This window comes from Thermobia domestica, chromosome 16, assembly GCF_964235325.1.
Source record: "Thermobia domestica chromosome 16, izTheDome1.hap1.1, whole genome shotgun sequence".
NCBI classification, from domain to species: domain Eukaryota; kingdom Metazoa; phylum Arthropoda; class Insecta; order Zygentoma; family Lepismatidae; genus Thermobia; species Thermobia domestica.
Genome location: NC_137469.1, coordinates 129,017,539 through 129,029,805, shown reverse-complemented (window position 1 = coordinate 129,029,805; position 12,267 = coordinate 129,017,539). Strand labels below are relative to the sequence as shown.

The 12,267-nt window shown below is 35.6% G+C and overlaps 1 protein-coding gene across 1 annotated transcript in view; it reads left to right on the top strand.

The window, feature by feature from the left end:
• Positions 1 to 12,267, top strand: part of Hil (peptidase hillarin) — a 264,779-nt gene that overhangs the window by 152,505 nt on the left and 100,007 nt on the right. The window contains exons 2-3 of the mRNA XM_081743080.1: positions 4,897 to 5,013; positions 8,764 to 8,960. Coding sequence (XP_081599206.1) covers positions 4,897 to 5,013; positions 8,764 to 8,960 — 314 coding nt within the window. The remainder of the gene's footprint in view (positions 1 to 4,896; positions 5,014 to 8,763; positions 8,961 to 12,267) is intronic.

Genomic DNA, 12,267 nt, shown 5'->3' with positions numbered 1-12,267 from the left:
ATGTATTGGGCAAAGTCAACAGGGGCCACGTATTTTTTTCTAGCTCCGGGCCTCCAGATGGGTTAATTCGGCAATCGCGGTACCTTTAATTTATCATTATTTTATAGTATATAAAATTGGAAAATGAAAAGTTTTACACCAGTATTACAAGATTAGTAGTTTTAAGAAATAGACCTTTGCTTGAAGTTATCGGTCTGCCTAACGTATCTCTTTTGGACCACGGCAGAAGGAACTGGCCACCCGTATCTCTCTGACTTAATGGCCCCGACTAGCTATATTACGAATCTACTTCACGACAGAACACTCAGTGGACATTGTTAATTGAGACATACCCAGCGGAAACTGCTCCCCTCAGCTTGCACTACGTGCACTGAGTTAAGTAATACCAGTTGTTCCGTCCCAACCTTCGACTCGCTGTACGCTATAGGTTAAGATCGTGCTTAATTAAGTACTCATAATTGCTAATATTTAATATTATTTATTTTTGAATTTGCTCATTAACCAACACGTGCTTATACAAATGTTAATACTTCGATCTAAATATTAAGATTAGGATTAGGATTTAGATTTCTGGGCTCTCGGCATCTATGACTACGTTAGGCCGTCACGTATATGAGGGATGACGTCTCTCGGCAATCACACTATCCGAGATAAGGGAAATAAGGAAGGAAGCGACCTGGGACCTGCATGTTAAGTACCATTCCGGCATTTGCCTGGTGTGAATGAGAAAAACTCAGGAAAACCTCACTCAGGACGGCTGGCCTCAAAAAAATTTTTTTTTACACTTTTTCGACTGAGTGAGATCTAAATATATTTACGACTGTTGTCCTTATAACAAGCAGGCCTTTGACGTAGGAGATGTGGGTTCGATTCTGGGCGGGAGTTCATATGATTTGGATCCCACTTTAAAGTGTAGGTCCACGTCTCGTATAGCCTCGCTGCTGAAAGAAACGCTACACTTAAATCAACAATAATAAACAGCAAACCACATTCATGTTCTATATCACCATCATCAATATCCATTTTACAGTAACTAAATACATGCAATACATTTTAAGTTGTAAAATTAAATCGTCACAATATATTACTATAGAAATACACTATTAATGCTCAAATCTAACAATGGTTCTATTTTAAAATAATTGAATTGAAACAATTCCAAGTTGCAATTACATCGTCATAGTAGTTTTAAATCGGCAATTTGGCTACGCGCTAGCGACACGTATTGGCATCAGATGTACAACCCAGCTAGCGACACCTATTTGCATCAGGCATGCAACACAGGTAGCGACACCTACTGGCATCAGGCATGAAACGTAGCTAGCGATACCTATTGGCATCAGGCATGACACGTACCTAGTGACACCTATTGGCGTCACTCTCCTTTAGCCTAGCCGGCATAACTGTGGGACATAAAACTCAAAGATTTCATTTCATTTTACCTATTTGCATCATTCATGTAGCATACGTAGAGACACCTATTAACGCGACTGGTTACTATTAGGAATTAGCTTGAGGCACTGACATGTTTGCCCTTTATAAATAGGTTAACTTTTCACATTGATTTGTATAAGATTCACGTTGGGACTTCCCTTTTTTTTTTTTTTTTTTTGTTTTTTGTTTTGTTTTGTTTTGAAGCGCTCCTTATATTTTTTAAAGCTATTCTTCGCCTCGGAGGAAAAGTTTCTGAGTTAAACGCTGAGCATGAGTGACAAGGGAATCAATGGCCGTCATAAAAGTTTTTCACATTAAAGTTATATTATCCCAGTATCTACAAACAGAAATGGATAAAGTTATTAGATGACACTTCGGTTCATAGAGAGAAATGCTCTCAAATTGGTGGCGGAACTTGAGAAAGAAATGACTAACTTGTAAGACATAAATGTTTTTGTCACCTGTATGAATACGAAGTAGAAAAGGCTCCCAATCCCAATCGATTCTGGAATTTCGTTAAAAACTAAAAATACGTATGTGTCTATTATTTTTTGATGTTGTATAATGTTAAAGAAGTGAGAAAGAACAGTGATACTCAAGATATTCGCGCTCCTATTTTAAATTGAGTATACAAGAATGTTAGTACAAACAGTACACTTAATAGTTGGTGCGATATCTAGCGTGACGTTAGACTGTTTTCTCGTAAGTACATTGGCAATTGAAAAAGTTGAAGAATGACGGTGAAATGAAAGAAAACTTCAGAACATATAGCCCATATACAAGGCAAATCAAAATCATGGACTCAATTTCAGAACTTAATTCTGTGAAACCTTATAAACATATGTTGTTATGACACATGTGCTAAGACAAGTAAACTGTTCAAGTTCGCTTCAAACTTATCACAAGTGTTCTATAGAAATAAAACTCTGAACTGCTGAACAAGACTGTACTATTCATAGAAATGAATACTTTATATGTTACGTTTCGATCTTCTAACGTAGATTCTCATCAGACATACACTCTGTATGTCCGATGATGATCTTGGTTAAAAGATCGAAACGTAACATGTAAAGTATTCATTTCTATGAATAGTACAGTCTTGTTCAGCAGTTCAGAGTTTTATTTTATTATTATTATTATTATTATTATTATTATTATTATTATTATTATTATTTTGCAAAACGAGCAGCAATGTTGTTTTGTAACTGTTCTATGTGAGCATCTCACGTAATACTCCAAACCAGTGATGCCAACCTGAAACAATATGAAATCCCATGTCGAGAGGCAAAAAATCCCATTTTACGTGTGAATTTTCCATGTTCTACTAATTAAAAGTATGCTATAATATTAAAAATTAAATTTCTCTGTGTTAGTCACTTTTTTACAATATCTAAATGAATAAGCCGTAAATTTCGATCTTCTCGAAAAATCCCATATATGCTGCTTATTATCCCTTTCCGAGAAAATAATGTCAAAAACTCCCACGATATGGGATTTTTCCTACAAGTTGGCATCACTGCGCCAAACTTCAAAGCCGATAGTCTAATCTTCTGCAAAACCGTTCTGTAGTATGTTGCGGTCAATATTAGCAATTCATTTCATGCTTGTTGCTCACTCTTAGCGGTAGAGAGTGGAAACACTGCGTAGAAACTAAAGTTTCAAAGTTAACCTTTCGAAGCGTATTTCTCACAATAACATATGTTTATTACATTTTGCAGAATAAATTTCTGAAATCGGGTCCATCATTTTGACTTGGCCTGTATTCTTATAGATTCATGCTGCTTATACGTTGACTGCCAACACGTACAAAAGTAAATTACATCAGGAATCAAAACAATTTTAGAATGTTCGTACATTTTATGAACAATAAAGAAATATATCTGAAATCAGGTGGACTTGTAATTCTGGATTTACAGGCCGGCGAAAATTACGTTACGCTATAAAACTGTAGAAAAGTGAATCACCGGTGGGTCAAGTGGTCCTTCGATGAAACTTACGGTGACCCACTGGTGGGTCATGTGGCGGTTAACTAAAAAAAAGTATAGTTACATGCAAGCGAAATTCATCAATTTCTTAAAATAAATAGTGCGAAAAATATTCAAAATTTAAATGTGTTTCTATTTTTCTAGCAGTTGGTAAAATGAAACGAAATGAAATATTTAATTTAATGTCTCACGTTACTCCAGGGGCGGATCCAGGGGGCAATCGCCCCCTCCCACAGAAGAGGAAACTTTTTTTCTTATATATAAATAAAACCCATCCCAGAGTTTGGAGCTCTTAAAGGTAACTCTAAGTAGCAGTATTACAACTCACCGCCCCCACAAAAGTCTACAGGAGACAGATGATGAGTAAAAGTGAATGATTTTAAAATAATTATTGGAATGAGTATGTAGGAGGGAATGGGAGAATCCATGCATATAATGTCTTCTATAGTGGCGCAACCAGGATTTTATTTCCGGAGGGACCAGAGCTACCTAGTATAATAGTCTGCAAACGATGTGCTACACCTTCAGATATGGACAAAATTGAAATTTTGAAATCTTCAAATTACAAGAAATTTAGTTATCTCTATTATTAACATGCTAAAAGGCGTTCAAATAGAAATTCAAATCCACAATTATTAAGATGATATTTCGCACGTGATTTCTCATGCTTCAATGCAGAATAAGAGTACTCTTCATGTGTTGTGAGTTTGCATATTGTAAATGATACTGGGCAAATGACAAGCAACTCGCCTTCGATGCGAGCTGTCCTGGGTTCGATTCCCGGTGGGGGCATTGGGTCGAAAAAGTGTAAAAAGGTTTTTCAGGTTAGCCATCTTCAAAGAGATTAGAGATTTTCCTGGGTTTTCGTCGTTTACACCAGGTAAATGCCGGGGTGGTACCTAACTTATAGGTACCAGGTCGCTTTCTTCCTTCCTTTTTCCCGGATAGTGTGCTCCTCGAGGGATATCATCCGTCAAAACGTGACGGGCTAACATGACCATAGATGCTGAAAGAACAATCTAAATCTAAATCCTAAATCCTAAATGACAAGCAATAATGATCGTTTGGAAATTTAACGAAAATTTGTCTGCAGCGTGCTGTATAAGATTGGCCAGGTTAGTTTAGGGGGGCTGGGCCCCCCCGAGCTCATAGCTGGATGTGCCACTGTTTTTCTACCACAAAGTCATATGCCCTGAAACCAAAGAAGAAACCCTCACACCTGGGATAAACGCTTTCTCAACAAGCCGCAGTGCCTCCTAGCATTTGCCAAAGTATTTGAGCAAGTAATATGGGAGTATATTTATAGTGTTCCAGCATTTATTGTTGTTATCAATTGATTTTTAGTAATGCGAGCATGTTTGTTGTTATTTTTCCTATTAAATAGTATATACCACATGCAATAATATAAGCATTTAGTGAGTAAGTTAGAAGTTAAAAATTCAATTAACGAATCTATTTTTTACTGCTCTTTTTTTAGGACAAAGACGAGCAAACGCAGTTAGAAATGAAACATCGGATGGAAGAAGATGACCTGTACAGAAAGTTTGCGAAACAACGGGAAGAGGAGGAGAAGAGGATGAAAGAGGAAATAAGAGTAAGTACGATGGAAATTTTCATTCTGAGTTACGAAAAGAAAATTATTCGAATCTTACGATTATAACAAACTAAACCCTTGTTGTTTATTTATCTAATTATTTTGTCACTGTGAAGTATTCAGTAATATCGCAGAGAAGGTTCTCAGGAAATATTTTGTTGTCGTGTCAAACGTGCATCATGTAATAAGTTCAGGTATATATTTTTAAAAGAATACATGCACGTATAGCCAGATAAACGTACAGTGGGGACACCCATAACCGGGATTTTTCTGATTTCCTAATGCTCTAATTGTCTTACCTATATTCTAAATCTGTTAATGTTGCTTTAAGTAGCAGCTCTTTAAGACAAAGTCAGATTGGTAAGCTCAAATTTTATCGTTACAAGTAAGTTGGAAAATATTTATGCAATGCCCGTAATTTTTATATACGAAGGACACTCAAAAAAATCCCGGAGAGTTGCAGTTTTGGCATTTATGATGCAACCACAATGAATCAATACAGTCTTTAGGTTGCCTAATTATGAATTTGACAAGTGTGAACTCGCCTTAATAGGCAGTGTACGAATAGTGCAGCTGAATCGAGGAGATTGTAGTGATCAGTTGTCACAATTTCACAGATCAACGCGCAAACATCAAATTCACGTGCAAATTGGGAAAAATCTGATTCAGAGAGTTTGATGTCCTTAAAAACAGTTTAGCACCATCGAATGTTTTGCTCTTCCCAGAGCTAAAAATGGGACTTTTCCATTTCGCCAACGTTGAAGAGATCAGCACCAACGCGATGGTTGAACTTTGGAAGGTACCAAAAGGGGCCTTCTGTCGGTATTTCCAGCAATCGCAGAGCGTGTGTAACACATGTGTATATATGTGTGTGTGTTCTGAAGGTACCTACTTTGAAAGCGATTTAGTAAATAGAGCTACAACAAAATTCCGGGAACTTTTTGATTGCACCTCGAACAACAATTAGAGCATATTCAAGTTTTCTTCTCGTAGCTTGTAGCAATAAAATTTTAATTTTTACTGATGTGCCTTCCCTCGAGGGCTTCCACTGGTTTACTTTCAATATACACTGAAGTTTAATACGTATAGACCATAATACGAAGAAAGTACAATACCAAAGAGAGACATTTTTTTTAAACGGTTACAAGCAACTATCTCCGTTACATCGTCGAAGCTATTTTGCTACACATTCTGTTGGGCAACATGCCAATTTTTAATAAGCATTCAATTGAATCACCTAACAGAGCACTGAACACAAAGTTCACCTTGCATTTTCGTTTCCCCTCTGTAAGTACACAATTGGAGCCTATTTTTGGATAAACTTTGGATAAAGCTTGATTAACACAAAGTTACTTATGGAAAATTAAAATTCATTATTTGTGTCTGTTGTTACCCTGTCTCAGTCATGCATTGAGATGGACAGAAGTTTAAGATGTAATCTTGAATTAATTAATCTTTGGTTCATAGTTATTATTAAGGAAATTAATTAGTAAGATTTTAATTTGCGATGAAATGGTAATTAAGAAAATTAATTCTAACTGTAGTATTTTCGTCAAGAATGTTGACCTTATGACGGTTTCCATTTCTAAGTTAAGAGGAAGCAAAAAGCGATATGATTATTACTTATTAAGAACTTCTATTTCATATAGATCATAAACACTTTTCGTTATGTATTTCGAGCCTATGAAGTTTTTTTTTTTTTTTTTTTTTTTTTTTTTTTTTTTACTTTTTAAATTAAAATAAACTGCAATAGTTTAACGTAAATTACAGATGCGTTATTCCCGTTGCGCTAAATGCAAGCTTCATGGGCTGGCGCACACCCAGAAATTTTTGTTAGGTGGAGTCCAATACGTTTAAATAGTATTGAATCTATATTATTTTACACCCAAAAAGGCGATAAGTAATTATTAATAACTCCCACCTATATTCTCAGAAAATCTAATAGAAGTAGATTATTCTTATGAGAATAGAAAGAGTACAGATGAGGTGTAAAATCAAAACTCTAGGTCACATCAGTACTTTCGCTGTTAAATAAGTATAGTTGTGTTAAGAAACCGTACAATTGTTAGTCGAGTTACGAATTTTGGGGGAGATCCGGACCCAATGGACCCTCATGCGAGTGCGCCCCTGTTTATGGATATATTAAATTTGAAATTTATTCGAAATGATCATTCTTTTCGCGGGGAGATAGATTTAAAGAAAGTATTTGAACCCTTTTTTCCTCCTAAAATGCACATTTCAATGTAAATGCAGTGATAGTGATTTTTTTTTACAACATTTTCCACTCGATCTGGAGGTTTCTGTTTGGCTTTAGGAGCTTTAATACCTTGTAGGGATGATTTCCAAATAAATACTCCCATGTTTGGTACTTCACTTCTACTGTTTTCGCTTTCGTATAAATTACTAGAATGCATTCGTGTCCATTCTTGAACACATACAATATATTCTCTACTACATACTCCTTTACTACAAATATGGCGACACTGGTTTATGGATCCACTTATGTCGTTGTATTGGGTTGCAACATATCGTATATTCACAGTGATTAGTAAATAACTTTCGTAGCTAACAACAGTGTTTAACTCACTTTCAGGCCACTTGGATAAAAATTACAACAGTGCAAAGTTTTTTTTCTTTAATGCACAGTACTTGCAGTGATAAGAGAAAAACTCACGAAATTGTCATTTGTCTCTTGCTGAAATGCAGAACAAAAGGCAACAGAATGACCCATCCCTCTTTACCTCCACCAACACACACACACACACACACACACACACAAACAAGACTTTGAACAAGTGAATATGTTATTTTTAAAATGTATGTTGACCAACCAACAATTTTAATCATTCATCGAACAGTTTTGACCTTGCAATTATAGCCGTAATTTTACTTTTCGCGTATAAAGACTACGTTGGCAAATAGTTGGCAAAGCAGCCACTTTACAATGTAGAGTTAACGGTGGCAACTGAGTTGGTTGGCAAATGGTTGACAAAGTGGCCACTTAACAACATAGGATTAACGTTGGCAACTGAGTTGGTTGACATATGGTTGACAAAGCGGCCACTTTACAATGTAGAGTTAACGTTTGCAACTGAGTTGGTTGGCAGATGGTTGTCAAAACGACCACTTAAGAACGTAGGGTCAACGTTGGTAGCTGACTTGATTGGCAAATGGTTGATAAAGCATTCACTTAACCACGTATGTTCAACATTGACAATTGAATTGGTTGGCAAAGCGTCCACTTAACAACGTAGGGTCAACGTTGGCAACTGAGTTGGTTGGCAAATGGATAGCAAAGAGGCCACTTAACAATGTCGAGCTAACCTGTTCCGATTTTTTGGGCTTACAGTTTGTGCTGCTAGGGAATACGTTATCCGCGGTAATATTCGGAAGCATTTGCTGATAAAAATACGTAAGTAATAGTACAAATATTGTTGTCACAAAAGATGTGTCATCTATTTCTAAATCGTAGCTATTATCCAAGAGATTGTTGGTTATTAGCTACAAAAATTTACGAAGAAATTGCTTAGAATGTAACTTTACTGTATGTTACATCATGACATTTAAAACACATGCAATAAATAGTAAAAAACACAAAGACACTTGTTAAAATGTACTGTTTATCTGATTCATATTCAATGAGAATATTTTTGTCCTTCGCATTTTGCACTGTTCTTCCGTGCATGTGATCTGTTAATAAGAGTCTGTGTATGAACATCCTCTCATTTTCTTCTTTTTGATGTGCCGTAGGAGGAATGGGAGAAGGAGTTAGAGAAGTTAACCAACCGCTTCGAGCGGGAAATGCAGACGAAAAAGAAAAAGCCGGACGAACAGAAAGTGCTAACCCTCCGACACCAACAGGAAAGGGAAGACCTCGAAAAGAATATGACGCTACGAAGGGACAAGAAGAAGGAATCTCTCACTCGGAAACTACTCGAACACGAAAGGTAAGTAAAAAACAAACTATTTCAAAATAATGTTTTAGTAATATAGGAATAGTCATTTGATTTACAGCGCCATCTAATACCCTTTGCAAATGCATACCACACTCCGCTATATTCACCGTCTCTTTCGTCTAAATTTACTTGAAGGGCAGAAGCAACGGTAGTCAGCTATACAAGTAATAGATACTTCCTTTCTACCTCTCTGGACTTCTTACTATTTTTGACAGTGTTGCCAATCAATTTAACGTGGACATATGAATAGCAATATTGAAAATTGATTAATTCAATTTCCAAATTTATAATAATACCATATTCTATTTTAACTTTTCGCCTATATCCAGTTTGTATATACACCAATTCATTTCTTAGCTTAAGTTTCCTGCCAAATTATATAATATTCTATAATGGGCTTGTAATGTTGGTTCATTGACAAACAGTGACATCTACAGATAAAATGTAAGTGTTTAAGTCAGTCCATAGTAAAAATAGATGCCAAGAAGATACGAAAGGGAAAGATTGAAGAAAGAACAAGAATTATATTAGAGTTCTAGATTTTCAGACTATAAATCCGGGAAACTATGAAAATATACAGCATAGTCAATGCACATGATTTTTACTAAAATATTACGATTAATTAAATAGACAGGAAGTGAACACTCACCAAAAGTGAGTGACAGAGAGTAGATTATTCCTGTTAGTTTAGGGTGATCAAACAAACAGTTGAAGATTTTTACTGAGGTTGTATACGTTTTTCAGAAAGTTGCTGGATGTCCTCAGTGGCGGATCTAGAAGATAAAAACTGGGGGGGGGGGGGAAGCAGCCAGAATCCATACTACGATAGGTATCGTGAGCTTACAGTTTTTCGTGCGTCCTGCAGAAATTTCGAATCTAACTCTCTCGTGATGTATATTATGACTAGAATCTTCCTATTTCAAGTGTGCTCCTACTGGTACTGCTGTCGATGTATGTATTCCTATACCTCCCTCGGAAGGTAGGAGGTACTAGTTGCTTGGACCGAGATCCTTCAATAATTGGATATAGACAGGGTTGCCAGATTGACGGGCTTCCCTGTGCACTGTCTTTTTATCCATTCTAAGTAGCCTACAATCCTCAGTCGCTAAGACGACTGAATGACAAATTGGCAACACAGCTGAGGTCATTCACTTCTTTCCCCAAAGCAAAGGAAGGGTTTCCTCCATAAGAGAGTGGAGCCAAAATATGTTTCACATGTTTTCCGACGGCACACTTGAAATAGAAGGGCTCTAGGTTGGACGTTGACATTGTTTACATCAATTATTGTTTTACACATTGCATAACAGAGAACTGCAACAAAAACTATATATAATGTTTCAAACGTTTTTCAATAAAGAATGAAAGGCAACGTTTAACATAAATTTTCAAAAATATGTAAATATTAGCTTCAATTGTTTTTGCTACTCAAAAACTGGGGACCTATGCCCCACGGCCTCCCCGTCGATGGAGCTGTCGAGAATAAAATACAAATGGAACAATAAAATATCCTTCTTTTTAAAATAAGCGTCCCGTTACTCGCTCATAGTTACGTATTATAGTCACAAAGTGATATTTTAAAACATAATTCATGTGTGGATTTCTTCAGTATTTTTGAAGGAAAGATCAATCCTTTTACAAGAAAATCAGTCATAAAAAATATAAGATATTCGAATAATAATCGATACTCCTAGTTCCTGTTAAATGTTAGAAGGTAATGTAAAAATAAAGATGGGAATAAAAATCTGGTTATTACAAAAAAAGAAAAAAAACTAAGGACTTCTTTGTCACCGACACTAATAACGACAGAATAATTACTGTCAAATGATACCAGTTAGCCGAGCATCCCGTTTATTAATTCTCTGAAACTGGTCACCTTATGTTAGTTGAGTATCTCTCGATGACCAATAAAAGCGGCAATTTTTAAATATCACACGAATGATACTAACTTAGGTTTGCAGGAATTTTGAACATTTCTGTGGTGATAGATTTTCTAAATACGGGATTATATATATAGCGTTATAGTTTCTTTTTCTTTCTTTTTTTTTCTAAGTATACTGCCATTTACATCTTAAAATCAAAATGAATATCCAACTTAAATTTACATATATTTCGGTTGCGTAATTCTGTATATTAGATACTACATATACTTATTATTGTTACTTTTAATAATTATATAGTAACTACTAGTGCTTGGGGTTTGTGGTTCGATCTCAGCTCGCACAAAGTGGGCTTTGTGGTGGGAAAACATCGTGTGCGTGGGTTTATACGCTGTTCTCCCGTTTTCTCCCACTTTCTTCATTCATTCATTCCTCATCTTCACCGTCTCCTTTAGCCTCACTGGCATAAGCGTGGGACGAAAAACTTAAAGATTTCATTTTCTTTTTTATGTGGTAAATTTAACTAGAAAGACCGAATGGCCCATTCTTAACGTGAGTCTTCTTTGCTCTTATCTTTCTTTTCTTTTTTTTTTTTTTTTACTCAAAAGTGTCCGGTATCTCCAGAAAAATACAAACGGAATGCAAATGTCCATTTTTCTTTTTAAAAAAGAAAAGAAAAGAAAAGAAAAACCACAATTTTGGGCTCGTACTTACTGGTTTTAAAAAAATATTTTTTACACATTTTTAAACTCCACTGTTGGATCTTCATTTTGAAGGACTTCAAAATCTTGTAAAATGATTTTATATTTTTTGAACAGATGACTGTAGTAAACTCCCTGTTTCGATATTCAATAACCTTCCGTGCGTCTCGATAATCGAAAGTTGCGGTTGGCTGAATTATCAAACTATGGAAGTTGGCTGAGTGTCCTATTTTTATTTATTTATTTACTTTTTAATTTTCTGCCATTTTAATTTATATATCTAAATTTTCTCGGACCAGTCTTTATATATATTCTAGTTCTGGAAATCTTGAGAAATTTACTATGCATGCTTATATGGATATCAGATGCGATTTTACATTTTATGTGCGTAATTATATATAAGAAGTCGATGTTTTCAAGTATCTGGGAAGTATTTTGATAATCGCTTATTGCACCAGAGCTCAGGTCAAGAATTGCCATCTCCAAAGAAGCACTCAATAAGAAAAAAAATCACTCCTAACTATCAGGCTTAATATTGGACTAAGGAACAAGTCGTCTAGTCCTGTGTATGAAGTATTGGAGTGTATGGTTCAGAAGTTTGGACATTACGAAAGTAGAAAAAATAGAAAGCTTCGAAATGTGGTGTTGGAGGAAGATAGAGAAGATACACACAGAGAGTAACAGACGAAGATGTTTTAAAACTGATAGGAGAGAAGAGAA